Genomic DNA, 27735 nt, shown 5'->3' on the forward strand with positions numbered 1-27735 from the left:
AAAAGGCGGGAAGAGAGTCATCGATAACTAGCCTGGTCCGTGCAGCAGAAAACTCTCTGAACACACTTCTAAGAAGCAAACCGATCACTAAAGCTAAGAACTTCTGTTTTCTCCCTTTCAGTGAATATTGACTTAGTTAGCCAAGTTCCTTACAATCCCAGTGGAGAAGATTTGATCGATTACGAAGAAGCTGAAAGTACGAGAAAAATTCTTTTTCCTTTATTTTTTGATAAAAACGTCAAAGTATTGAAACAAGTTTTCTTTTGTTATTTTCCGCGGGCATATTAAGTGAATAATGTAACCCCAAATCCAGAAATCGGAAATCTATCGCTTGCACCAGCGACTGCCCCGACTACTGGCACTAGAACCAATCACTTTGCAAAACCAGCACCTTTGAAGCTTAACACGGCAAGCTCTTTGAAAAGCGACAATAACAGACCACTGTTCGTTGCTAGCTCAGCGCAAACCAAGACAAACGTACCGGTAGTCGGAGTTTCCGAAAACGCCTTTAACAACTCGTTTGCACGAGTTAGCGCAGTGACCCAACACCAGTACAAACCGAGTCAGTTCGATTTTTATTCCCAGAGACAACCCCGTATTTTTCTGTTAGACAAAGTCAGTTTTAAAAAACTAAAAACCTTTTTCAATTTCCTATGGCTCCGACCACCAGAAGCAGCTCCTCGAGAGCACCCAGCGTTGCAGGATCAACAAAGGCACTCGGCGATGATGATCGACGAAGCGAATCACCCATTTCAGTCAGCAGGAAGCAGAGCTCCTCCACCACCACCTCCAGAAGGGCCAAGACGCACATTGACACCAGAAGAGACAGACCTCCTTCTGATGCACGAAGCGAATTGGAAAATCTGGGAGGAAGCAAAAAATCGACAAGACTCAAAGACTTTCAAGAAAGCAACTCAGAAAGGGAAGGTTTTCCATCGTCAGCTCTCGAAATTGATGGGATTCCAATATCTCATGGATCGCACGAATCAATGGAACCCAGCACTTTGGGATTGGAACACTTTCGAGAAAAAAGCCAGGGGACGGAAAGACACCGCCTCCACTCCTTACCCTCGGAAGAACCAAGCCCAATACCCGCAACGTTCGTCAAACGGGGAATTGATTATTCAGATGATCAGGGAAGCCGGGAAAGCAGTGCGGAACTAGAGAAGACTGTCCTTCCTTTAGATAGAGAGCTCATAAATCCTGTTTTTCATCATCTCAAATTGTACCTTGATCCCCTGTTTCAACAAGTTGAGAACTTAACACATGAAATACAAACCATAAAGTCACTCGTTCACACTAATGAAGTACCTAAGAAGTTGGAGGTAGTTGATAAAACTCTCCAACATCTTGTAAAAAACATCAATGATCAGGTACGAACCTTGAATCAGGTAGGATCTGTTGTTAAGAAATGTGGTGATTACATGATATTAGTCCAGAGTGACCTGGGAAAATGGTCCAGGCAAGCTTTGGAAACAGTCGATAAAGGTTTGAGTACGACACGAAACCAGATAGTAGAAAGCAATAAAAATGGTCTCATAGAACAAACTAAGTTGACTAACAGTATACTTCAATCAGTAAAAGACATCACATTAGCCAAAAACCCTGCAGGGGAAGCTATACAGTCAAAATCCAGCGAAGATTATTACATGAAGAAAGCCTCAGATCAGATATCAAATCTACAAGGCGTGATGAGACAACTGCAAGCCTCAATGCTCCACCATAATGAAGAACTCACGTTGTTAAAATCACATAACGATGAAATAATCAAGTTGTTGTCTGACTTCACGTTAGATCGTTTGAAAAATAATGAGTCAAAAGAGAAGACAACGACGTTAGCCCCACCTGAATTCAAACATGAGATTCCTCCCCACATGGTGAACAGCAAAAGGGAAGCATCTGTTAGATCTATTGATCACAGAGCTCCTCCCGAACCTCTTGGTATCCAGCAAAAGCAAAACTCAGACGCAGCCGAAAATTTTGATATGAAAGTCTATGACAAAGAAGAAGAAATACATACACCCTATGACCAGAAAATGAACAAAGGAAAGGGCCGTGACACTTCAACTAGAATGGAAGGTTCTCCAGAATCAGACCTCACGTTATTCAATCTATTGAAGAAAGACGTCCCTAATAGTAAAGACTGGCCGGCATTCAGCGGCGAGGGCGAATACAATCACATGGAATTCATTGAGTGGGTAGATCATATCAAAGAAACGATGCATGTCCCTGATGCGCTGATTACCTCAAGGATGGGGTTAGCATTCACTGGATTAGCACAAGTATGGTTCCTTGAATTAAGGAAAGAGGGCGTACTTAGTTGGGCAGAATGGAAAGCTGCTATCATATCTAAATTCGGATCAAGGAATTGGAGACGGACGATGCAGACCGCATTTGATAATGATCATTTCAATCCGCGAATTAACACGGATCCTGTAAAATGGCTAGTCACTCAGAAAAAGCGTTTAGAAGCCGCACAACCCAGTACCACAAGACAAGACGTCATAGATAAAGTCTTAGAACAGTGCACAGGGGATCTAGACCACGCGGTGCGTAGCAGGATGAGTGGAGATGAAGATTTCGTCAGCTTCACCACTACTTTCGAAGAAGTAGTGAAAAGGACATCTATTGGTAGACAAAGGCTGATGAATAAAAATGCCCAAGACTGGAAGACGCAGGCCACCAGTGGCAGCAATCAACAGTCTAAACCAGTAGTGGCGAAAACACCTGCTATAAGAGTGCCAGGCAAATGCGACACGTGCGGTAGCACAGAAGCAGGCCATGATTACAGAGCATGCAGGCGTAAAAACAAAGTGATCAACAACGTAGAAATAGATCCGCTTGAGGAAGACTCACTTACGGGAGAAGAAATTGAAGTCTTGTTTGGAGACGATCATGACTCCTTCTACGACGATGGAGAATACCGTGCAGTGCAAGAAGAATCGTTCACCATTCTAGATATTTCTTGCCTAGAAACCACTCCTCAGATAGCGCCGAAGTTTGTTGAGAGACGAACGGTTGACTTGCATTTGGGGAGCCCATTTATGACAACTATGTGTAACGGTTGGAAGCTAAGTATACTAATAGACACGGGAGCATGTAGTTCGCTAATATCCCCGAGGATCCTAGACATAGTCTGGAAAACATGGAAAGAAGATATGCGACCACATCAAAATCAAAGGTACCTCAGTGCCTCAGGCAATTTAACAGCGATAGGAGAAATAACTATTCCTATTACCTTCTTACATGCAGTACATCCTTGTGTCCTGATGATTGACTTTGTAATTATCCTAGATGCCCCAACAATCGAGGTCATCATAGGAGCTGACATGATGAATACATATGGCATGAGTATATCCTACCGTAATAACCTTGAGCTATATATCAAAGACTTTGAGACAGTGTTCCTACCAATCCATGAGAAAAAAGTTATAGGCAGGAATGTGGAATCTAGCGTAGTACGAGCAATAGAGTCGTGCGTTGATGAGATAGACATCTCACATTTGCAAGCTGTAGCAGAGATTCCACAACAGTGGCACGCAGGTTTAACCATTAAACAAGTTAGTGATGCCAGGCAACTAAAGACTCGACCAGCTGCAGGAAAAGCACACATGACGGGACAGCATAGTTTAACCACTGTAATTGCGGAAGGCAAAGAAGTTAACTGCTTACTAGATAGTGGCGCTTCTTGCTCAGCAGTAGGAGAGAAATTCCTTGCGACAATCATACCAGACTGGCGTGAAAGAATGTTGCCGAAAAGCAGAACGACATTCAGAGGTTGTGGAGAAGTGCTAAAAGCAGTAGGAATCATCGAAGTTCCTCTAATTTTCCCTCATACCAAAGGATCAGTCAGAATCACACCAGAATTTGTGGTCATGGAAAATGCGACACCCAGATATTTTATCCTAGGAGACAAATTCTTGTCACTATACGGCATAGACATCATCCACACTAGAGAAAAATATTTTACTATTGGCAATGATAACAAACGCAAAAAATTCGCCCTAATACAAGATAAACGAATCTTAGATATATCTCAACCTCAAGAAGATTATCATTATAAGCTGACAGCGGAAACCAGGAAACGTATCATAACTGGAGAAAATCTAACTAATGAACAATCAGCACTATTCCACCGATTGGTTGAGAAATACTATAATGCGTTTGGTTTAGGAAAGAATAAAATAGGTACCATAAGGAAGTATGAAGTTGAGATTCAATTGTCAGTAGATAAACCCTACCCGCCGATTCTACAAAAAGCGGCATACCCTGCAAGTCCTAGGAACCGCGCAGAGCTAGAAACCCACACAACTGAGCTCTTAAAAATGGGAATAATTCGAATAGTTCAGCAGAACAAGGATGTGGAAATCACCACCCCCTGCGTCGTAGCATGGCATGGGGGGAAATCACGAGTCTGCGGCGACTTTCGAGCACTTAACGCGTACACTGTACCAGACAGGTATCCTATGCCACGAATTGAACAAGTAATCACAAACTTAGGAAAATCACTGTATATCACTACTATGGACTTGATGAAAGGTTTTCACCAGAACATAGTAGCAGAAGGTAGCAGAAAATTTCTCCGGATCATCTCACACTTGGGAATTTTTGAGTACCAAAGAATGCCCTTTGGGATAAAAAACGCCCCGGCTTTTTTCCAAAAAATGATGGATACGGAATTCTATGAAGAACTTAGGGAAGGACATGTCATAGTGTACATTGATGATATTATTATCTTCCATGAATCATGGGATGACCATATAAGATCAGTAACTTCGATAATGACCAAATTAGAAAGACTTGGAGCAACCGTCTTGCTAGATAAATGCAAGTTTGGGTTTCATGAAGTGCGAGCTTTAGGGCACATCGTCTCGGGCCTTACCCTCGCAATTGATCAAAATAAGGTTGCCGCTGTGTTGCACCGTCCATTGCCCCAAAACATTAAAGACATACAAAAATTCCTTGGTTTCGCCAGTTATTACAGAATGTACTTAGAAAACTACTCTAAAGTTACCTTTTCGCTGTACCACCTGTTAAAGAAGAAAGTAGACTTCTGCATAAATGAAGAAAGAGCCACAGCATGGGAGGAAGTGAAAAAGCTTCTAACCACCGCACCATGCTTACTGCAACCAGACTTCAATAAGCCATTTATACTGTACGTTGATGCCAGTTTTTTAGGATTGGGAGCAGCGCTGCACCAAAAACAAATTATTAAAGACAAATTGGTTAACGGACCAGTTTGTTTTATTTCCCGACAGCTAAAATAAAGTGAAAAAAGGTACGGCGCACCTCAATTAGAATGCTTGGCTTTAGTATGGGCACTAAATAAACTACACTATTATTTAGATGGTATCTATTTTGAAGTCATAACAGACTGTCAAGCGATAAAATCTTTATTAAATACAAAGACCCCCACAAGGCATATGCTCAGGTGGCAAATGGCCATACAAGAATACAAAGCGTACATGACCATTACCCATAGACCAGGCATATTACATTCAAACGCAGACACACTGAGTAGAATGGCCATGCCCAACGACGATAATAACCCTGCCTGGGAAGACGAGGACGCAGACAGAGATGTTCCACTGATGGGCATTAGTCTGTGCAAACTCTCAGACGAATTTTTTGCAAAAATAGAAGCTAGCTATTCTTCTAACCCAAACACAGTATTACTGTTGAAAATTTTTGGGTTAGAACACAAGGATCCATCTTTAGAAAGCACCCTAGACGCAGAATGGAAAGAACCCTTTCAGAGCGGGAAATTTTCTCTAATATCAGGCTTGCTGTATCATAAAGAGAAGCATACAAACGCACTCGTAGTATGCGATAAAGAAGATATAGAAAAACTTATTGCTGTATGCCACAACGACTTCATGTCAGGACATCTCAGCGAAGATAGAGTAATCAAACGTATGAGTTCCACAGCATGGTGGCCAGAATGGCGTAAAGACGTACAAACCTACGTGGAATCATGCGAAAGATGCCAAAAAGCAAACCGACAAACAGGGAAAAGGTTCGGTCTACTACAACGTATTGAAGAGCCGACATTTCCATGGGAAGTAATAAACATGGATTTCGTAACAGCATTACCTCCGGCGGGACATGACAACGTTAATAGTGTTCTCGTTGTAGTAGATAGATTTTCCCGGAGAACCAGATTCATACCGTGCCACAAAGACATTGACGCAATGAGTACAGCATTGCTTTTTTGGCAAAGTATTATCACCGATTGCGGATTACCTAGAGTAATCATAAGCGACCGTGATCCAAAATTCACGTCAGAATTCTGGAAAGGTCTCACGAAATTAATGGGGACCTCTCTAGCAATGTCCACATCTTATCACCCGCAAACTGATGGTTTAGCAGAACGTATGATACAAAGTCTAGAAGACATGCTTAGACGATACTGTGCCTTTGGTCTATCATTCAAAGATAAAGAAGGATATACTCACGACTGGAAAACGCTCCTCCCAGCGCTAGAACTAGCATACAACACTAGTCTACACAGCACAACCGGAAAAACTCCGTTTGAGCTGGAGAGAGGCTATAATCCACGTACCCCGAAGGACATGATCAAAGACAAAAGCATCCAGGTTCATCCAACATCACTTAGCTTTCATGACATGCTTTCCAGAGCTAGAGATTATGCAAAAAATTGTATAGACCAATCAGTCAAATACAACAAAGATAGATGGGACAGAACCCATAAAGAGCCTGAATTCGAAATTGGAGACAAAGTTTTGATATCCACCATTAATTTCAACAATATACAAGGACCGAGGAAACTAAAGGATTCATTTGTGGGACCATTTACAGTAGTCAAATTGCATGGCAAGAATGCTGTAGAGGTCATTCTGACGGGAGAATTTGCTAGAAAACACCCTACATTTCCCGTCTCACTTTTAAAACATTTCAAAGAATCAGATAAAGAAAAATTTCCAAATAGACAATTATCAGAAGAAACTATTCCTTTTGACGACAACACTCCTAAAGTAGTACACAAAGTCTTAGAACAAAAAAGAGTCAAAATCTCCGGAAAAGATACAAGATTGTACCTTGTAAGATATAAAGGCAAACCAGCAGACTGTGACAAGTGGCTACCAGAGGACAAGATTGCTAATGCACAACAAGTTCTGCAAAGATACAGAGTTGAAAAGAAAAATATATAAACATTTTTCTTTTTTTGACCCCGGTGAGTGTCAGCCAGAAGGCTTTTTGCAGAGCAAAAAGCCTCATGAGCAGTCACAATAAATAAATAAAATTACATCTCTCTCACTCTAGTTTCAAGAGTGTAATCATTATAAAAAACAATTAAAACTAAAAACATCTTAAGTCAAGAACCAAAGTGTTTTTTATCTAAATTAAAACTTATCAAAGTTTCTGAAGCATGACGTATCAAGGGTACCTTTTCATTTATCAAAAGACCCTGACCAGGCTTCAGAAACGAGAACAGCCCCCTACGACCAAAAGCTCACGACCAGGCTAGGTTAGAATAACGCAGCAGACCATCTTGAACCAGTCTAACAAAGAAGCGATGGTTCCCATATAAAGACACCAGTCGGTGAATAACTGAAGAGGACCACCTTATCATTACACCTTATACTAAAAATTTAAAACGGGGAGGTGGAATTTTACACCGGGCACTTTACACCGGGGTGGTCGGTGTAAAGTCCACCCGGTGTAAAATTCAAAAAGAGGGCCCTATTTTCGAATTTTGTACTTTCTTTTTTTTTTTTGGTCTGTGCAAAAAACCCTGGTGCAAAAACTCCGGTGTAAAAACGCAGGACCCCAGCGTAACATGCAATTTTACACAGAGATATTTCACACCGTAATTTGTGGTGTAAAAGTGTCTGTGTAAAAGTCCAGAATCTTGACTGGAGATTCAATTTTACACTGGAAGTAATTACACAGAGGAATCCAGTGTAAAAATGCCCAGTGTAAAATTTGATTTCGACACAGTCAAAGTCCAATTTTACACCATGTCAAAAATATTTTCACACCGACCTCCCAAATTGAGGTGAAAATGACATTCCCTTTGCCCTTCATTACTTGGAAAGCTAAAGTATTTGATTCTGTTATCAAAGAATGAGAATAGAAACAAACAAGGCAAGAAGGGGAAAAAAGGGGAAAAAACTGGAAGGTATCTTCAAAATCAAAAATGAGCAATACATTCACACCCGACGTTGGCGCTTTCCTCTGACAGTAACCTCAGGTCCTACTATCTCCTCCTTGATGGGCTCATCGTCCACCACCACCCACCCTTTCCATTTGGCTTTCGTAGGTCCTTCTAATTCTAATCAAAAAAAATCATAGGAGGGACCACATATGAGGATGATTCATATTTCTTGAATGAGACACAAAAGATAATGACCTTTGGAAATTCCACGTTGTGATCTCTTAACTCCTCTGGTGTTGGTTTTGCCCCCGGTGCTGGGTTCGACCTTAGCTTGTTGCGGTGGCTTGCGTTTAGCTTTAAAGTTGCCAATCAGTCAAGGATGATAATCACGCCAAGTAAGAGGTTTCCACTTACATTTGTTACTCTTCACCCTCGGCGCTTTCACAACTTCCTCAGAGTCCTCTGCAGCTTTCTTCGCAACTCTGTGTTTAGCTTCTCCGGTGGAATATATATATAACATCAGCATTAGGAAGTTTTATATAAAATGATGGATACAATCTGTGCACTCACCGGGTGCCTTGACCTTGACAGCAACTGCAGGACCAGATACATCTACATCATTTGATGGAGGGTTTGGTTTCGTGTCCAATGATACGTCAGCGTCGTCCTCAGGGTCCTCGGTGTCAGAGAGTCGAGCGTGTTGTTCAAGGGTGCCTCCCACTGGGAAGTTACGTGTTGGCATGGAAAATGGAATGGTGGTGGTGTTTTTTGGGAAAATCTTGATAAGATCACGGATAGATTTTGCAATAATTTCTCCTTCTTCCTTCGATGGAATTCGTGAGTAGAACAACCAGCTGGTGCCGGGTGAACAACCTGCCAAGCTGGTAACATCAGTACCTTCGAGCTGAGCTATGCCTCCGTTGGAAAGCTCGTCATAGTGCCACACGCCTAAAATTCCTTCAACCGCACGGACAATTCTGCACCAGTAATGAGAATGCGCCCAGTAACCCCTGCAAACCATCATATACTCGACACCTTTCAATTTAATTCGAGCAGGCCAATTGGTCTCACCCTGGTACCTTTCACGTGCATCCCCAGTTAAACCTGCAACACCATCTAAGAAGAAGTAAAGATGCAGTGGCGCCGACGCTTCGTCTGGAATATCAATCCTGATGTTGTCCTGCACATACGAAGGATTGGCAATGGGTTGCTGGTCTTTGGTGTCCGGGTGACAATGACGGCACAAAATACCCTCGGTGGTTAGTCCTTCAGACAGCCACATTGATATCAAGCTTGAGACATCTGAGTAAGGTATTGAGGCATTCGTAAATGTCCCAGGCAACAGTTGAAGGATGGCTCGACGTTGAGAAGTCACACTTTGGTGTTCTGAATTACGACTACATGTCACAGTCTTGACTCGGGAGTGTTCAAAGAGAGGTCGCAAGGATGATTTGGTGTCTTCAACTTTGGCTAGTAACAGTTCCATGAACCCATCAGCTGATGAGAACACGTCAGAGGTGAATGAGGGAGACAATTCTTGAACCGCTTCGTGCAGAAGCTTTTGCCATCGAGTCATAGTCTGACTAAAATTCCCGCCAGTTATTTCAACGTTACATCGACCGGTAAAATGCCGCACAAGTACATTGACCAGATTCGTGCTGTTGACCGTCAAGTATCAACTCCAAAGCGGGCTGTAAATAGCATAAAGGCATTCCAGTGTAGCCGTCTGCCAACAGCGGTTCCGGTTTCCCTTGGTGGTTCCAGCGGTGTAAGACTGATACGTCGTCAGTGCGTTCCGATTGATGTTTTGCGAGCCCACAGGACGTCCAAGTTTGGCAGGTTTTTTGATCCTTCTGGTGTTCTTTCCAATGAGGGCCTCGGTGGTGTCAGGAGCACGTCCGTCATTGCGGGTATATTTTCGTTTTGTCGGTGGCGCCATTCCAATGGCCTTGACAACTTCTTGCCACGTCTTATGAGCCTCTGCACCGTAGGTAATGCTAATACCTTTCTTAACTTGTTGATAATCTTTCTCTAAACACTGTGCAAAAGCGATGAGTTGAATGATACCAGGGATAACTGCACATCTGCCTTTGCTGAATACGAAAAGATGAATCAGTGAGGTCAAAATAGACCAAATAAAAGGAAACATGTTACTTACCACAAGATATAGTAAACCCTATGCATCGATTCCTGTCCATTGGTAGTTGATGGAAGTTCTGGACGGCGTCGAGGGTTGTCAAATTCTTCTTCGTCGTCTTCATGAATCTCAAGTGGTAAGGGAGGATAGTCTTTAGGCATCCGCTTCCTGGCGGGAAATAGCATTGCTTGAACATCCGCGGTACCCCACCATTCTAGCCACCGCTTGGCTAGAGGGAACATACGGCGCAACTCCTCGAACCTAGTGTCGAGATCGTCAATTCCAGGTCCGTCTGGGAGAAGTAATGCTTTGCATTTTTTCTCCCAGGTGCCCTTTTGAATAAAACCATAAATGTCAGTTTGGATTATAGGAAATGAAAGAAACACGAGACCACATACCTTTTGTTGCGGCTTAACAATCTTACTATTCTTCTTGAGGCGCGTGACAGCTTGGAGAAAGTGCCATTCGCATCCGTGAAGCTTTGAAAGTGCAACATTTTTATCTTGGCAATTGAATACCTCCATGTAAGCCTCTTGAAATCCTACTTTCTGAGCCAATGAGAAATCTACAACTTGTTCTGACATCATTGCTTTGTTCTTGTCGGACAATTTGGTTTTTTGAATCTGACGTAGTAAGTTTCTGAAATGAATCTTGTAATGTTCGGACTGGAGACCTCCAAGCCACGTGAAGAGGACGGGTGCCCAGCGCTTGAGGGTTTTGCAATATTTCGATGTTGTTAATAAGTAACCCATCTTAAAAAACCTATAAGTAACGTCAGAGAGGAGTCCTCCGGTATAGGTTGTCGATTTCTCGTCAGGTTCGACCAAAAGCTCAGCCATCCATCCTGTTTGGAAGGATATATGAGCGTCTTCGGGAGAAATTGAGGAGGACACCACAATGAGACCCTTCCTGCATATATACGTAATTGTATCAGTCCTTGAATCTATATATATATATATATATTGTTTTACGTATGCTTACCTGGACCAGTCCATCATCGAGACCAGCCATTTGTCTCCGGCTTCTGGATCTCTAGTATTCGTCATAATGCCAGCTTCCACGAGGAATACCCGTCGCAAGTAACCCAAACGGTCCGCATTGCCAAAGGACGTGTGAAGATCGACCACTGATTGGATTGGTTCTGTTCCTGTATGTGCACGACCAACCTGATAGAGGAGTGATATCAATATAGTTGTCAATAACTTGAAGATCCTTTAAATCAAGTTAAAACGTACCTTTAGACCTAATGGCCCGGTCTTACTGTCATTGAGGACTTTGTCTTTCAACTGCTCTTTTGCAATGGGATCGGCTTTCTTCGCCTCTGCCCACTCGTGTTTATGAGTACCTTGATGACGGAGGAGACCCCACTGTTCCTCGCCATGATCATCTAACTCTACATCAATTCGACACATGGTGTCGCATTGGACATGTGTTTGATGGCCGTCGCAGGAAGATATAGGACAAGGCCTTAATATGTCCGAGGAATATATGAATAAGGAGAAATGAAATCAAATGAAAAACTTAGGCTAAATTGAACCACAAGCGTGAGAGACAAAAGGGCCAGCACTCACGAGTCTTCAGTTATTTTGTTGGCGCCTGTCGGTGGCAAAGCAGCCAAAGGACAACTTTGCTCGGAGCATTTCATCACTCCCAAACAGTAATAACGTCTAACTATCCATTTTTTTTTTTTGTTTTTTCGGTTCGCATAGTATGAGTCCAACCAATGAAGCGGAAATTGGTGGCGGGATGTTCTGGGTCATTGACATATATCGTTGCGCCGTTTGGAAAGACGGGATAGTCTTGCTCGTCAACTTCACAACTGTGATCAATGTATGTTTGATACATAGATTTATCGGTAGGTAGTTGGAGATTGGTGCGGCGCGGTCTTTCCTGACTAGCGTTTGCAGTTGCTGCAACCTTTGCAACAGGTGATGATGAGATCTCGATCATTGAGGCCGGAGGTGAAGAAAAGGCTGAAAACTTTTGACTTTGAAAGGCAGAAAAGGACGATGAATATTTATCAATAGGTGAATTCGGAAGTGAGTCAATTAGATGTGTGTCTTCAGAACAAGTTATTTGTGATGAAGGTATATCAATTGGATTTATGAAATCGTCGGAATAAGACAAAGTTAGATTTTCCTCTGTGAAATAAGAAGATGTCGATTTTGCTTCTTTGCAAGACAAATGCCTCAACACCAAGTTGGCTTGACATGTATCCATGGGTGATTTAGGTCGAAATAGGTCCATGTCATCGTCGGAACACGTAATTTGTGATGAAGGTATATCAATTGGGCTTGTATCTTCTGAACAAGTCGAGCGAGGTTCATGTTCACAAAGAGGAACACTGGGCTTATGTCGAGAGGGATGGATTGGACTCGTTGCAATGCTACCATCATAGCGTGATGTGGCGGTTCCCATCTGGGATTTGATTGCGCTTTAAGGTACGGAAATGGTGGCGTCGAAGGAGATTGATGATAGATGGACCAAGCTGATGTGGTTCAGGAAGGAAAGGAAGTGGTCTTTGGAGGATATTCACCACAATTTGACCACGTTACATCTACTTCCACCTCATGCGTCTCATGGTCTCGCACGGATATGAGGGTATAGGTATATGTTTATTTGTAATAGTATTTGTGCCCCTTCTCCTTGATATTGGAGGTACTGAGCTCATTTGTTTGTCCTTATGGGAAGCACATCCATAGTTTTCTTGAAGTATGGATGCCGAGCGGTGTGAAATGATCGATCGGTGTAAAATTGTAATATGGTACCTTTTGTGGTAATATTACACTGGGACCTTTTGCACCGAACGTGGTCTGTGTAACTTGACCCGGTGCAAAATTCACACCTGGGCTCGGGTCTCGGACATTTACACAGGAACTCCTTACACCGTAATTTATGGTGTAAAAGTGTCTGTGTAAAATTACATGTTACGCTGGGGTCCCGTGTATTTACACCGGAGTTTTTGCACCGGGGTTTTTTGCACAGACCAAAAAAAAAAAGAAAGTACAAAATTCGAAAAAAGGGCCCTTTGTTCGAATTTTACACCGAGTTGACTTTACACCGGGGTGGCCGGTGTAAAGTGCTCGGTGTAAAATTCTCCCACCCCAGAAATATGTGGTGTTGTTAGCCCGGTATGAAAAATTGGTTGAGAAATTGTATCCCACTACAACTACTATTAGACTCAACTTTTAAAAAGACTTATCTTTCTGTTTTCCCCGTTTTTAGAAAAGCCTCTTCCAAAACCTTTTTTCTTCCATTATCAAACTTCTCCAATCTGAACTACTGTTACCCAGATAGCAATCTTTAGTATCTACTCGTAGTTCTTACTCTGAAGCTTGTTATCTTTTCTCTTTGTCATTTTATTATCTCTTCGAAGGCGTTACAGATCGTTGGTTCAGGCCATTCGACTAAAGTCCTTCATCCCATTTGATTTACTACAAATCACCCAACACTCAAGTGTAACCTCAAGGATTGTTTGCTAGTCTTAGCATTCCCTTTGGAAGACGACCAGTTGATTAAGATCATTGGTGAGTACCGGGCAGCAGTATCCATCCTGCACCTAAGTTGAATTATAACTAACAATTATAATTTCCTATCTACAGTTTACGAAGAACCGAAAAATAAACTCGAAGGACCTAAACCAGGAGTTCAACTTCGCAGTATACATTTCGTAAGCATCACATTCAACCTAAGAACTTCTAAATTTTCATCCTTTAGAGGTGCTCAGGATGACAGGATGATTCAGAGTTCTCCTGGATAGTACAGAGCGATCCGATCTTCTTTGACCTTTGAAGTCAAGAACGAGGAGGACCAACAAAGACGTAGACTTCGTGGCTTCGAACAGATGGAGTAGAGACCTCAGAGCTAAAAACAAAAACAATCGATCACGTTATACATATTTCAGTAAGACAAAACAAAAGGCAAAAAAAATGAAGGAGAATCCAAAGGAAAATTAAGCGCATACCTTTGAATTGACTCAGCAGAGTCAGTTGTACCCTTCGCGTCTTCAGACTCGGCAGTAGAGATCAACTCGAGCGTATTTAAAGTCAAGACCTTGGGACTGAAAAGGACAAGGATCGATCACATTGTACATATCTCAGTAAGACGAAACACAAGGCAAAAAAATTGAAGGAGAATCCAAAGGAGAATTAATCACATACCTTTGAATTGACTCAGCAGAGTCAGTTGTACCCTTCGCGTCTTCAGACTCGGCAGTAGAGATCAACTCAAGGGTATTTGAAGTTGAGACCTCGGAACTGAAAAGGAAAAGGATTGATTACCTTAGTTTTCATTCAAGATGAAAGACAAGGCAAAAAAAATTGAAGGAGAACACAAAGGAAAATTAAGCACATACCTTTGAATTGACTCAGCAGAGTCAGTTGTACTCTTTGCGTCTTCAGACTCGGCAGTAGAGATTGACTCGAGGGTATTTGAAGTTGAGACCTCGGAACTGAAAAGGAAAAGGATCGACCACCTTAGTTTCCAATCAAGATGGAACACAAGGAAAAGGACTGAAGAATGATCCAAAAGGAGAATTGCACATAACTTTGAATTGATCCGGAAGACTGGAAGTTGACAGAGTCAATCGAACTCTTCATGTCTTCAGACTTGGCAGCAGAGATCGACTCGGGGGTATTGATAGGATCAAGAGAAAGATTCGCGTAATCAGAAACACAAGAATCGAGAGGATCCATCTTATCGGATCAAAGCCAGTGGATTCAGGATAGATCGAGAGTAGTATAGAGTGAAACTATTGTAGTATATAGTAGGAGGAGGTGGTGTAGAGAGGATGGTTGGTTTTGACGAGGTACTCTAGAGGATAGCTTGGTCTGTTGTGATAAAGGGTAGAAGTGGTGAGGTGGGAGTGAAGAACTCTTCAAAACAAAGCAAAGGCTTGACGAGCTTTATGATTGGCGGATCAGCTTGAAAGACTGCGCCGGAAAGAGTCCTAGAAGAAATCTACTCTGATAAGGTTGCCGACGGTACTGAAGAAAAGGAGAAGGATTAAAAGACTGGCCGAGGCCAGTCTGTTGGTATTCCGGATGTATAAGGACTTCAGTTTGTAGTGTATTTTCTACGTGTTGTTTGTTTCCTTCAACCACGTGCTTTTCCGTATCTATATATGAGACTTCCAATAAATTGTTGAGTGCTAGTTTGTCAATTTTTCCTTTACAAGCCCTCTTTTATCCATAACTCTTTATGATGTGGTACCAAATAAGGATTTGAAAGCATTGATAAATTTGTCCACATTATCAAAATTCGAGCAGAGCTCTCAGAATCTTACTGCTAAGGGATTAAAATAGTTCATTCATTGCTGTTCTTGGACTGTCATTCGAGATCTCAAAGGATATAGATTTTTTATCACATCTGCGTGACATCAGGCAATTCAAACCGCTGGCGATTAAACACGCTAGATGATGCTGAGGGTCTGGTGAATGAGCTTGATTCATTAGACTCATCGTGTGCTAGCAATGAGAGAGGATGCTTAGCATTATTCTTCTTCAATCTTCACATATGAAATTTGCCATCGTATCAATAACACTTATCCAAAATACACAAACACATCTCAAACCAAGATGCGGATAGTTTTAGATTGACGCTCAGCAAATAAGGTGAGACGCCTGGATGGCTTAATTGAACCGAGTATGAGAGCATCTTCGCCCCTAGACTTTGTCATACTTATCGTCTTTCAGCTATTCAGAGCTTCCGTCTGGAGACTTGCTCAGACTTCTGGAGTGGTACCGTTTCAGCGCGCCACAAACCAGTGATCAATCATAATGTAGATTTTAGAGTTTTAGCAAATGGATTTTATCTGATTAGAGGTCCCGCTTCCCAATTCAGTCACTCACTTGTCCAAGTTGTGTGACTCCCACCAATTTCCGTTGACAACGGCGTTTGCTGGAGGCCATGATATTGAGCTCATCTGGCGTCTATAAAAGACAGATCTGAGTAATTGTATGTGCTTCAGACAAGCAAGACACAGCTGTACTTTTCAGTCCAGATGACCTTTCCAAATCGACAAAGTATTAATGGTTTCCTTCTAGAGTGAGATACAACCAATCACGAGGAATCAGAGGATAAAAATGACCCCATTATTGATGGCGGCCTCCCGACGTTAAACAATCTTACAAGATCAAAGCTTTGTGTAGATGTTCAGTGACATAGGCACTGCCCGGAATGATTCGATTCATCAATTTTTCCGTCCCTAGTAAGCTGGATGGTATTACTCTTTCATGGTCTATAAGATCATGATTGGATCTTCAAAAGACTCGGCCATTTCTATAGAGCATTACTCTTTTCAACGTTTACCAAGATGATTTGAACACACAAAACAAAGATGATTCAATCACAATTAATATGTTCCATCAAGGCCTTTACTCACTTCCATTTTTCTTCAAATCACTTTTGGCTTCCACAGTGCAATCAATCTGTATCATACACCAATCAGGTCTGTATTTGTTTTGATATTTGGTGTTAAACCTCGATTTTAGCTAACAATTATTTACACTGTAGTTGGTTTGTTAAACTGACAAGGAATTGCCTCCTTCGGTTCTGATTTCATGCTCACTACACTATATTTGATCTTGACTGATGTTGAATTCTCCTTCTCATGATCTATGGCTCAACCTGGTTGCCTAACCTTGTTGCAAGACTGCCTAATAGTACTCTGTTCTTTGTCCAACCTGAATTTATCTTTCACATCGTTGATTTTTTCCTGATCATACTTTGTAATCTTGAACAGGTGTTGAATACCAGTACTTTCAACCACGTCTCGATATTCCCTTTAACTTGTAAAGGTAAGTAATTCTCATTCTGTTCATATTGAAGAAAATGAACATTACCAACCCAGATTCTTCCTTGATCAGTTCCTTGAAAATTTCTTGGATAGCCTACTAGTACTATTCTGGACGTCTGTGCCTAGTTCTTTATCTTTGGTTGTTTATTCTAGCTTATCTTCTTCGAAGATTGATCTTGGATCCTGGTTCATCTCAACATAAAATTTGGCGTGAAGGATGTGGTCTAATATTGGAAGCAATTTTGAATCAGCTGATATGGCGCGGTAGGTACATAGTCAACAGGCTGAGCTTTCTGATCAAGCACTTTAAACAACCCAAGATAATAATCCAGAGACGTCGAAAATGGACGACATGCCCCAAGTCACTGACAGTGACACCCTCGAGTGGTTGATCAAAGAGAGCATCAACTCCACCCAATCTCGTCTGGATCAGCAGTGTGCCAGTGGTTTGTTTGATTGCGGTTTTTTCTCATAGCCATCCGACAGTCCGCGAGTTTAACATTTCCCAGCATTTCTTTTTCAAAGTCACGTGGCTATGATTGAAGTCTAGGTATGTACTTAAGCAGGTTATGTGATTAAGTTGAAAGTGGTTTTGAATAAGTTTGAAAGTGAATTTGTCAAATTGAAATGAAAATCCAAAATGATCGATCGAAAGTTGTTGACCAATTTGATATTCACCAGAACCAACTATTCTCATTCTCATTCTCAACACTTTTACTTTCATCAAAACTCAATTCGACTTTCAAAATGCCATCATTCAACTCTTCACTCAAATCAGCACTCAAACCAAACCATCAAACCCAAACTCAATTACCAAACTTTGAGTGCTTTGATACTCTTCATGAGCACAGGAATCCTTTATATAAACTCAACTCATCATCAAACCAACAGACCAATCAAACCAAACCAATACGAAAAATTCAAAATCCAATTCATAAGACCCTTAAACGAGCAAACGAATTTATTTTCAATTGAAATCAAAACATCAAACCAAATCAACTTACCAAATCATTTGTTTTATTTACAATCGGTTTATATTAAACATCCAGAATTACAAATCGAAAGAGCTTATACAAACTTAAATACCATTTGTTCAAATCAATCTACTTGGATCGAATTCTTGGTGAAATCTTATTCGGATGGTGAAGTTTCGAATTATTTAAAAAGGTTTAAGTCTACTGACCCAAACCGATTGATTGAAATTAGAGGACCTGAATTGAATTGGTGTCATCCAAATGATAATCTAAATGAAATTGTTTTTGTAAGTTTTTTTTACCATTCAAAACAAATGTCTTATTGGATCACTCATCTGGATCTTGATTCTTTTTTTGGTTTCGGTATAGATCGTTGGAGGAACAGGAATCACACCTGTCATTCAATTGTTACGTAGGTTTTATGGTCCTGAACAAAGTCATGAAAATTTAACACATTCGATTCCGAAAATGAAGATCATATATCTTTCAAAATCAAAAGATGCGATTTATTTAAATGAAGAACTTTTAAAGTATTCCAATCTTGATTCAAATCTTGAAATTCACAAAGTGATTACACAACCTTCTTGTGATAACCAATCGAATGTGTTGGTTGATAAGATTGGGAAATTGGAGATTAATGATTTGAAGAAGTGGATTGGAATGGGGTCTGATCAGATCAATCGTCAAAGGATCATACTTGTTTGTGGACCTGATTCGTAAGCTAGATTTCTTTTAATCCTTTTGTTGAGTATATCTGGTTAAGATCATCGCGTTACTTTTTGGTTGGATAGGATGGTCAAAGCTATTGCAGGTTCAAAAGGCTCTGATATGGTCTCACAAGGTGAATTAGGTGGAATGTTGAAAGAATTAGGCTATCATCAAGAAGAAGTTTATAAACTTTAGTCACAAAGTCACAATTTAATTGGAGAGTTTAAATCCTCTTTGACAGAACTTTGATGATGATGGGCAATTCCGAAAACCGTCCAAAGTGAATCTTGGAGAATAGATGGATTTTATTTAATAACCATTACTTTATAAAGCTTTAATTCGATCAAATCTCCAAAGATCAACTTGAATATCTAAACTTTTAACTTTATGCATTTTTAAAGTTTTAGGTAAATCATACTGTAGAGGAGCAAGAGGCATCAGATTGGGATTGATGAATGATGAACGTATAGAAGAAGAAGAAGATCAATTCACCCTCATTTCGGCTATTACTTGACCATTGAAACCCCATTGTTTTGATTTCCTTTGAATATAATCTCGAGTGGAAGATTTATGAAGTGAATAGATTTCTGATTTAGCTAACTGTTTAAGATTGATTAAGAGTTAGATCAAGGGGAATGAAGAGGAGAAAGAAAAAATCTAGAAGAAATCAAACTGACTTGACAAGCTATTTCTAGAAAGACCATATCGATTCCTTTACGTTTGGTACCAAAGGGTGGATTCATCACCTAATCAAGAATTCAATATAAGAAATCGGATTCAATTTTTTCAAAAAAAAAGCAAAGAACTGTATCATAGAGAAGAAAATCGACCAAAAAAATTGATAGCTTACCACTGTATCAAATAATAATGGATCTAGACTTGTGGGTTTAATGGATTTTGGAATTGATGATTTTAATTGGTTTAAGAAATTTGGATTTGAGAGGTCTAATTGAATGAATTCGATTGAGTTTTTTGGATTTACTTCGTCTTCTTTATTTGATTCATCTTCATCTTTTGATTCTTTTGGTTCTGATCCTGAATCTCTAGGTTCTTGTTCTGATTCTTGTTCTGATTCCTCTGATTCTGATTCTGATTCTGAATCTGAATCTTCTGCTTCTTTCGAATCCAATTTCTTTAAATTTTCTAACCCGATTTCAATCGCATCTGTATCTAATTCAACACCAAGAACAGACCTTATTTTGCAAACCCGCCCCCAAAAGAATCAAAACCAAATTTCAATTAGATGATTATTACTATTGTTTTTAATGAAAAAGAAAGAAAAGTTAATGAAAAAGAAAAAAAAGTGTCGTTATTGTGATTTGGATAAAACGACTAAACTTTGAACCTAAATAAGAACATGCAATTGAAAGTAAACCAGTACCTGAACCTAAGTCTAGAATTGATTTATTTAAGATTTGATTAAAGTTATTATGAGCTGTAAAAATCATTCTTGAAGCTAAATGAGCAGAAGTTACCTATATATTACAGATCCAAAAAAAGAAAAAGAAAAAAAGTAAATTCGAAATTAGTTCAGTTTTTGTTATTTATTGACTTATTCTTTGATGAATGAATTTGAAGGTAAACTTTTTTTCTTACATATTGTTCTAATTCGACTTTTGGTGTACCTGATTATCATGAGCGATTTTTTTATTCAAAAAGCGGTTTTCAAAGATTAGTTTATGACTCGATTTTTCTTCATAGTAGAAAATGTTCATTATACTAACGAAATCCTTCAAGGGATTGTAAAAAGGTTTCTAAAGATTTTAGTTTCATGATTTTGATAATTTGGGGTTCTTTATTGACTTGGTTTGGAAAGGTATAGAATTAAATTAGGTAAAGAATTGTTCATGGTTTGAAGTCTTGAAGTGTTGGGTAGGCTGTGTTGGGTATGAAAATTTGATGCGAGAGTTGTATCAAGTTCGTTTGTGGATTGGAACTTGATCGAGGTGAAGGGAAAACTGTGTATTTTAAAACTATATTTACACAAACACGGTTCTCATTCAAAAAAGGAATTAACAGTCTCACTGACAATGAAATGATAGCGACACTGTGATATGCTTCAAGCAGTGCTGTTCCTTGCTTGCCAATGCCACCAAGACTGTTGGATTGAACAAATCAGCTATCAGCAGTCTCTAACCCCACCTTCTTTTTTGGAATTCACACTTCCAAATTCGCCGGACCACTGCATATGAAACATTTATGACGACCACATGATCTGTGGATCAACAGGTGCCTGACATGAAACACTTCTGTTTAGAGAAATCCACGACATCTTGCGGTATGTATGTGCTTGAGTCTTTACATGTCTACCAAAACAAATAAAGAAAATGGGATAATTGCATAAAGATCCAAACCAAAAAAAGGTGAGACAGAGCCATCTTGGCCGTAGCAGAGGTGAAAATGGCGGACTAGTGCAGGTATAGCCTTGCTGATCTAACGTGTTGCGGTCGTGTTCAAGAAACAAAATATTGTATTGCCGCTGCGAAAAGTGTCGGAACCTCATGATCAAGAGGACTCGAACCAAACAAATCCTTCATGATACTAGCTAGCAGGTTTGAATATTTAAAACACGGAGTGGTACAAACGCTAGGATGGAAACAAACAGACATCTCAGAGGTCAAGTTCGTGCCAGACCAACAGCTATCCAAATATATAATGTGCTTACACCCTTTCTATGGTTTTTGTTATACGCAACATGCGATTGATCATGCGTTTCACCCGACCATCGATACTTGTCGTCCTCCTCGCTTTTGCACATGCCGTTGCATCGCACAACCCTCCCGTAGGCCTTCTGGGTGATCTGGGCGCTGCAAGACGTCAGTAGTGCCCTAACTAAGATTCACCCCTATTTGCTACAATTTCCGCGCCACCCACCAGGGTCTCTTGCTAGAACATCTGCTCTAGGACATTATCTGTTCTCTTTTTCATGCCCAGACGACTTTCAGGCTGATTCGTTGATTGTTTTAAAATTGGCTGCAGGTATGGTCGAAATGGGTGATGTGGACCCTGAGCGCATTGTAACATACCGTCAGTCGTAGACTTGGTTCAATCTTCTACAAACAAAGTCTTCGAAAACTCCCGGCTCGTCTCTAAAATCTGAAGCGTACTACTTCTCGTTTCTTTTTGAGATTAGGTTGGAATCCTTATGGACCGAATTCAATTCGTGAGCCAAAATGGATGCACGAGAAAGGCAAGTCGATTCGACTTTCCGTACTTCGATGCGTGATCTTAACACATAATAATCTACCTCTCAAATCCAGATCTGTTTGTGCCGCTTGCCACTTCACTAGTTGACAAGATTCGGGCGAACATGGCTCTCCGCACGGTTCCGATTGAGCACAAGGACTTGTATTCATTCCCGGAGAATCTTCTTTTCCTGCTTATACGAATTGCCAAACAACCCACATATGGGAACAAACCGTGGGAAGTAAGTATGCACCATCCAATAATTTTAAACTACTTGAATGCTGGTCAGTCCTAAGCCCCTCGCGAGCGTGTCTGCCGCACCCTCGAAGTGGCATGAAGAAAGAATCACACAAGCCTCACAAACATCACTGACTCGAGCACCGACATTATTTTTCTAGAAATGAAGACGTCACTCGAAGCAGAGGACGTAGAACTTGCTAGTAAGTTACGGAGCCTCCCTCTGGACACACAAACTCAAATCCTCGAGCGTGTTTCAATTCCAAGAGTTGAACCTCTAAGCAAACTCTTCAAGGAGCTCCCTTCAGAGGATGCATTGCGTAGTTTGATTTGGCAAGAAATGCAACTTTTGAGTTATTTTAGTCAAGTAGACCGACACGCGTTTCGAAATTTACACCTCGATGATGAATTCTTAAGTGCTATTGTCCAGGCTCATTCATTTGATTCCAGGAGAGCTGAAGGCAGAGCTTGGTATGGAGGCATGGCGATTGAATCTGAGCCGATTTCACTATCTGACAAACTAGCAAGTAGAATCCTTCCTGCGAAACTTTCGCCGTTCGCAGATTATTACCAAGACTATGATCGACTTCTCAATGGTACAGTCTATTACCTTTATACCTGATTGCTTTGTGACACGATGAACCGGATTATTTATTCTTGTTTATTCCTCCAACGCATCTTCTTCACACAGAGGGCAATGGCGAGTTGAAGGAAAGGCTAGATCGGTTTCTGATTACCTACGTCATCTCTGGCTCAGGCACTGTTCTCGAAGATACGGACACTACCAGTGCCCTCGTTCCCAAACTTACTAAGCTGCCCACGGGCTGGTGGCTAACTTCATCACAAATTTCGATCGAAGGCGAAGTGAGCCCATTAGTCAAAGAGCTCTTCGAAAGTATACATTCAGATTTTACCACGGTAGTAAAAACCAACAGAGAAAGCCGTTTATATGGTTCATATATGCCTCAAAACCCTGAAACCCAACCATACGCAGGAATCGAAGGTCGTCAAGGAAGGATCTTGGCTAGAGTTCAAGCTGCACAACATTTGTGCAAGTATGCAGGAATCGATTTGAACGAAATCTTATCACATTCATTCCGAGACTATAGAGCTGTTTCCCGCTGGTTAAGCTCTTTATCCAAATGGGAAAGAATCTTTCACTAATACTAAGTATCTGGGTTCACTATTAGCGGCCACAGAGGCAAGTATTACTAGCATGGTGGTTAATGTTGTGTATTTGAAATCATCCCTGGTATGAAGACAAGGATGGTGTTGAAGGAAGTCTACATAACAAATTATCAATTGGGTAAAATTGAAATAAATGGTGATTGATAATTGGTATAAGGGTTGATGTTTTCTCATGAGCTCTAGCATCTAAGCTCCTATCTGTGTCTAATTTTAAATGAGAAAGTACCCCTTGAATCTTAGCTGTGTCTATTTTGTTTTCACCTAATATCTTTCATTTTCCATCTATTATCAATCTCTATAATTTTACCCATCAAAGATCTAACCAACAAATCACCACAACACATAGTCTCGTTGATAGTAACTGACTGCAGAAGGAGTCTGCTACCTATCTATTGCTTCAGGTAATTAAAATTTGCACATAAAAGAACATCAAATGCATGTATCAACATTTCTTATTGTAGACATAGTAGGGATCATCCCACAGCCATGATAGTCATCTAAACTCACCAAGTTCTTACCAGTGTTGATCTTGTTTTGGGTACTGATTGTTGTCTACATGTCTTTATGAAAGTTTGTTTTATTTTATTTTACTGATTTCTTGTTTTAGTTGTTTGAAATCCATATTTGTGATTGTTGCTGCCATAAAGACATAAAAATCTCAAAATCTTTCAGTTAGAGATTGAGAAAAGAGAAACAGCCATAACAAAAAAAAGCAGACAACCATAGATAGAAACTGATGTTTCAAAGATGGCCTCCATGTCTGACATGTATGACCCGTTTTACATCAGATATTTGTGTGAGTGAGAACATATAGTTCAAAACAAAGGATCTCAGGAATTTACAAACAATGATTGAAATGATATATGAGATTTTGAAAACAATTTTAAGTGTGAGCACCAACTTGTGCACTATGCACTGTGCACTTGGCTATGTGCTATGCACTGAGGTTGTTGTGCTTTTGCACTTTGACAAAATCGTGACCAGCCAATTTTCAATTTGACCAGGATTTTGATTTCATCAATTGACTCCTCATGCACCACCATCATCCTTAATTTTCTTTATCTTATCAAACATATTATATATAGGTTGTATCCTACTTGGTGGAAAACCAGAGATTCCAACCAAGATTTTCTCAATATCTTTCATCAGTCATTGTCTCATTTTGCTCAAATTTGTCAATCTTGTACCCTTCTCCTTCACCAATTGAAAATTACATTGCCAAAATGTAGCATCAAAATATAGCTCAAAATTACTCTCATTTTGAATCTGACAACAACAACAATGCTGTGTATCATCAAGAGATTGAAGAGCATGCTATACGCTAGTGTGTTGCAGCTGCAATGAAAAGAGATGAGATACTCTCACATCTTGATGGAATGGGGATCAAAATCTCATGTACGACTCTTACTTGCCGCCTTCAAATTTTTGGTATCATTACCACCTACAATGAATTTCCACCTCAAAATAAAGCACTAGTAGAAGAACTCCTCATAGAATCCAATAAATGTGGCTATCAAAAGAAAGAAGCCATTGATCAGATCAAGGGAGATAAAGGTATTATGATCAATATGTATGATGTGCGCAAGATATCCCCAGATTTGTCACTTAGCTGGAAGAAGGATGATCTCCAAACTGGACTAGTAGTCCCAGAGCTCCTGATTGAACAAATGGAATTGATAATATGTGGTTCACATTGTGATACTGGGATACAACACATGAAGAATGTCTTGGCTGTATTACATAATATTTGAGTCAACCAAAACACAGTCCAAACTTTACTTCAACATTGACCCAGAGGGTGTTGCTGCGCAACATCAAGGGCAATTGAAGAGGTGGGTATTTCATGTTGATGGTCCAAATCATGTCTGGTCTAGTGATGGGCATGATAAACTCAAGCCTTTTGGAATTAGAATTTACATTTTCATTGATGCTTGGTCTAGAAAGGTCTTGGGATTATATGTTGGTGTTAATAATAATGATCCTCGGAGAATCACATATCACTATCTGGAAATTGTTGAAAAATTGGGAGGAATTCCTCCAACTTTACATAAGGCACAAAATTTGGAGCACGTCCAAATAGGCATGCCTTGAGAAATCAAGAATTAGGTTAAATGGGAGGAAATCTAGAGAGCAAACTTAGCAATAGCTAATTTGATATTCCCTATTGGGAAGTGACATAAGGAAATGTAGAAAATCCCATGTCACTCTCTATGTGTAGCTCCCAGGATTGGGAGATATGGGAGGTATAAAAAGAAGAGTCTAGTAAGACTTCTTGAAGACCTGCTCATTTTATTCTCTTGTCCAGATTTTTCATCGTTTGAATTTCCCTTACATTAACCAAACTAAGAGTAGTGATCCAAATTATCCGCTTTACTCAATTTAATCCAAATAAAAATCCTGTTGAAGCCCAGAAAAGGTTTCCATTAGAATTTTTGACCATCCAACCCTCCCTACAAGGAAAGGGGAATCATGATCCCCTTTTAGGGAGACTCTGGCTCCTGCCCACGTCTTTCTAAGAGATTGCTCCTTTTTCAATGTTTCTAAGACAAGGTAAGAAAGCCCACTCAAAGAAATATCAAAAGGTGACCTCCTCAAAGTAGTCCTCACATAGCCTTTCCAAAGACTTGTGAGGGCTTCTAGCCCACACAGGCTCTGTGCTCAACCAGCAATAGCTGGTGGAGGCAGAGTCATCTTCAAAGAAAGATAAGTGAGTTGGGACACGTGGATCAAAAGACTTTCACAGATCATGGAACTGAGATGGCTGGCTTTCAAATGTCATTAGCTCAGATTTATTGTGGTTTTACTCCTGAAGAAGCTGAATCAGCTCATCTCTATACAACCTCTCAACACAATCAGAAGATTGAAAGTCTTTGGTCACTTTTACGCAAAGCAATTGGTTTGGTGATTCATGATGAGATAGAGGCAGCTATACATTTGGGAATATATGATGAATGTGATCCTCTACAGAAGTAAGTTTGTCCCCTTATTTCATATGTTTTTTTGCTTATACCAAGCATTTGATTTTTAGGATGCTCTTCCTGTATCTTTGGATCCCAATAGTACAAAACCTCTTGGATGACTACACACTGAAATAAATAATACTTAAGCAATCAGTCTTTTCAACAGGTACAATTCCTAATGTAGTCTACTACTTGCCCAAAGGGTTGAATGGTATAGATGGCCTAATTCCAGTTCCCAAATCTATGATTCAAGCTCTCAGACATGAACATTTCCTGGACTCAGATATACTATTTCAAGTGACTCCGAAAGCCTTCCAAGAACAATTTGCCAGTGTAATCACAGCCCCCATCTACTAGACTCTGGCAGGCCAGACCTTACCATTGACTCCATGAAAGCTTCATGAAAGCTTCAGAAAGGTTTCAAGAAAGCTTCAATACATTTTCAATAAAGCTTTACTGTAACTTCAGCTGCACATAAGATCCAGAACAAGTTATGTGGATTCATCTGATATGAATATGGGCCCAGTTTACGTTGATTTCCACCACTGGGGTGGCTTCCAAGTGGTCAGATGGAAGGTACCCCTGTATGTAATCATAGCTTTAAACTTCCCGTGTACAAGATGGAAGGCACCCTCAACACTTGAAACTTGAGTGAAAGTGTAAAGATACCATACTCAGTCTTAGGGTGCCTTCAAGTTCCATCTGGCCAGATGGAAAGCACCCCAAGTGTTAGTGTAAAGATACTGTGCTAAGTCTTAGGATGCCTTCCATCTGACCAGATGGACATGTCGTGGTATTTAGTATACCACGCTTTGCGATTGATAGGTGTGGTACTGTGTGAGAGTGTGTTATGTTATTCTTTGTGTGTGTTGCTTTAGGAGTGTGTGAGTGAGTGTACTCTTCAAGAGTCAACCAAAGTCTTATGTATATCATTTCAAGGACTTCTGGTTATCTACTCAATAAACTAGTCATTACTTTAACGAATTTGTAAACTCAGGGGTTTCTTTCTTTACAAATCGGGAATAGGTCTTTTGTGACCTGATCCACTACACCAAATGTAATCTTTACCCGGCGGTAAAGAAAACTACTGACATAGAAAAGTCCTGAGGCAACAGGAAGAGAGCTAAAAATCTGAAAAAATATGCACCTTGTTCCTAGATGTTGGGGCGTCATGATGAGTATTTTTTTGTACTTTACACGCAGATATTGGTTTATGTACTAACAATAAACACTGAAAATCATCAAAAACTCACATGTAACAATACCTGAAATTTGGGTCATGAGTATGAAGACAATATTTTGTGATCTAAAAACTTCAATAACTTTTGCAATTCTGCTCCAAATAACTCGATTTTTGGTTCATTCAAAAGCTGGACTATTCTCCTTCACACTTCATAATGTTAGCAAGGTGCTATCTAGTCATTTAAACA

The 27735-nt window shown here is 40.3% G+C and overlaps 6 protein-coding genes across 6 annotated transcripts; 3 read left to right on the forward strand and 3 right to left on the reverse strand.

The window, feature by feature from the left end:
* Positions 1-726: 726 nt before the first annotated feature.
* On the forward strand, positions 727-3321 carry MELLADRAFT_113333 (uncharacterized protein; the record flags this gene model as incomplete). Its single annotated transcript, XM_007418014.1, has 4 exons — positions 727-1099; positions 1129-2079; positions 2449-3251; positions 3295-3321. The coding sequence occupies 4 exons, from the start codon at positions 727-729 to the stop codon at positions 3319-3321; spliced, it is 2154 nt and encodes a 717-aa protein (XP_007418076.1).
* Positions 3322-8339: 5018 nt separating this feature from the next.
* On the reverse strand, positions 8340-11901 carry MELLADRAFT_95492 (uncharacterized protein; the record flags this gene model as incomplete). Its single annotated transcript, XM_007418004.1, has 9 exons — positions 8340-8473; positions 8534-8611; positions 8690-9698; positions 9939-10212; positions 10278-10588; positions 10655-11165; positions 11238-11422; positions 11492-11723; positions 11828-11901. 9 exons carry the CDS (start codon positions 11899-11901, stop codon positions 8340-8342), a joined length of 2808 nt encoding a protein of 935 aa, XP_007418066.1.
* Positions 11902-14050: 2149 nt separating this feature from the next.
* Positions 14051-14950, reverse strand: MELLADRAFT_113334 (uncharacterized protein; the record flags this gene model as incomplete). The annotated part of the gene is made up of 5 exons (XM_007418027.1): positions 14051-14120; positions 14221-14316; positions 14417-14512; positions 14611-14706; positions 14823-14950. 5 exons carry the CDS (start codon positions 14948-14950, stop codon positions 14051-14053), a joined length of 486 nt encoding a protein of 161 aa, XP_007418089.1.
* A 1389-nt stretch (positions 14951-16339) lies between these two features.
* On the forward strand, positions 16340-18929 carry MELLADRAFT_113335 (uncharacterized protein; the record flags this gene model as incomplete). The annotated part of the gene is made up of 8 exons (XM_007418015.1): positions 16340-16370; positions 16675-16704; positions 16748-16776; positions 16999-17053; positions 17206-17316; positions 18102-18313; positions 18396-18742; positions 18818-18929. The coding sequence occupies 8 exons, from the start codon at positions 16340-16342 to the stop codon at positions 18927-18929; spliced, it is 927 nt and encodes a 308-aa protein (XP_007418077.1).
* Positions 18930-19058: 129 nt separating this feature from the next.
* Positions 19059-20507, reverse strand: MELLADRAFT_113336 (uncharacterized protein; the record flags this gene model as incomplete). The annotated part of the gene is made up of 7 exons (XM_007418026.1): positions 19059-19151; positions 19227-19334; positions 19412-19480; positions 19585-19679; positions 20080-20209; positions 20331-20359; positions 20459-20507. 7 exons carry the CDS (start codon positions 20505-20507, stop codon positions 19059-19061), a joined length of 573 nt encoding a protein of 190 aa, XP_007418088.1.
* A 922-nt stretch (positions 20508-21429) lies between these two features.
* Positions 21430-23321, forward strand: MELLADRAFT_113337 (uncharacterized protein; the record flags this gene model as incomplete). Its single annotated transcript, XM_007418016.1, has 6 exons — positions 21430-21550; positions 21612-21761; positions 21868-21897; positions 21995-22204; positions 22319-22753; positions 22849-23321. The coding sequence occupies 6 exons, from the start codon at positions 21430-21432 to the stop codon at positions 23319-23321; spliced, it is 1419 nt and encodes a 472-aa protein (XP_007418078.1).
* Between the last annotated feature and the right edge of the window lie 4414 nt (positions 23322-27735).

Source organism: Melampsora larici-populina, assembly GCF_000204055.1.
Source record: "Melampsora larici-populina 98AG31 unplaced genomic scaffold MELLAscaffold_82, whole genome shotgun sequence".
NCBI lineage: Eukaryota > Fungi > Basidiomycota > Pucciniomycetes > Pucciniales > Melampsoraceae > Melampsora > Melampsora laricis-populina.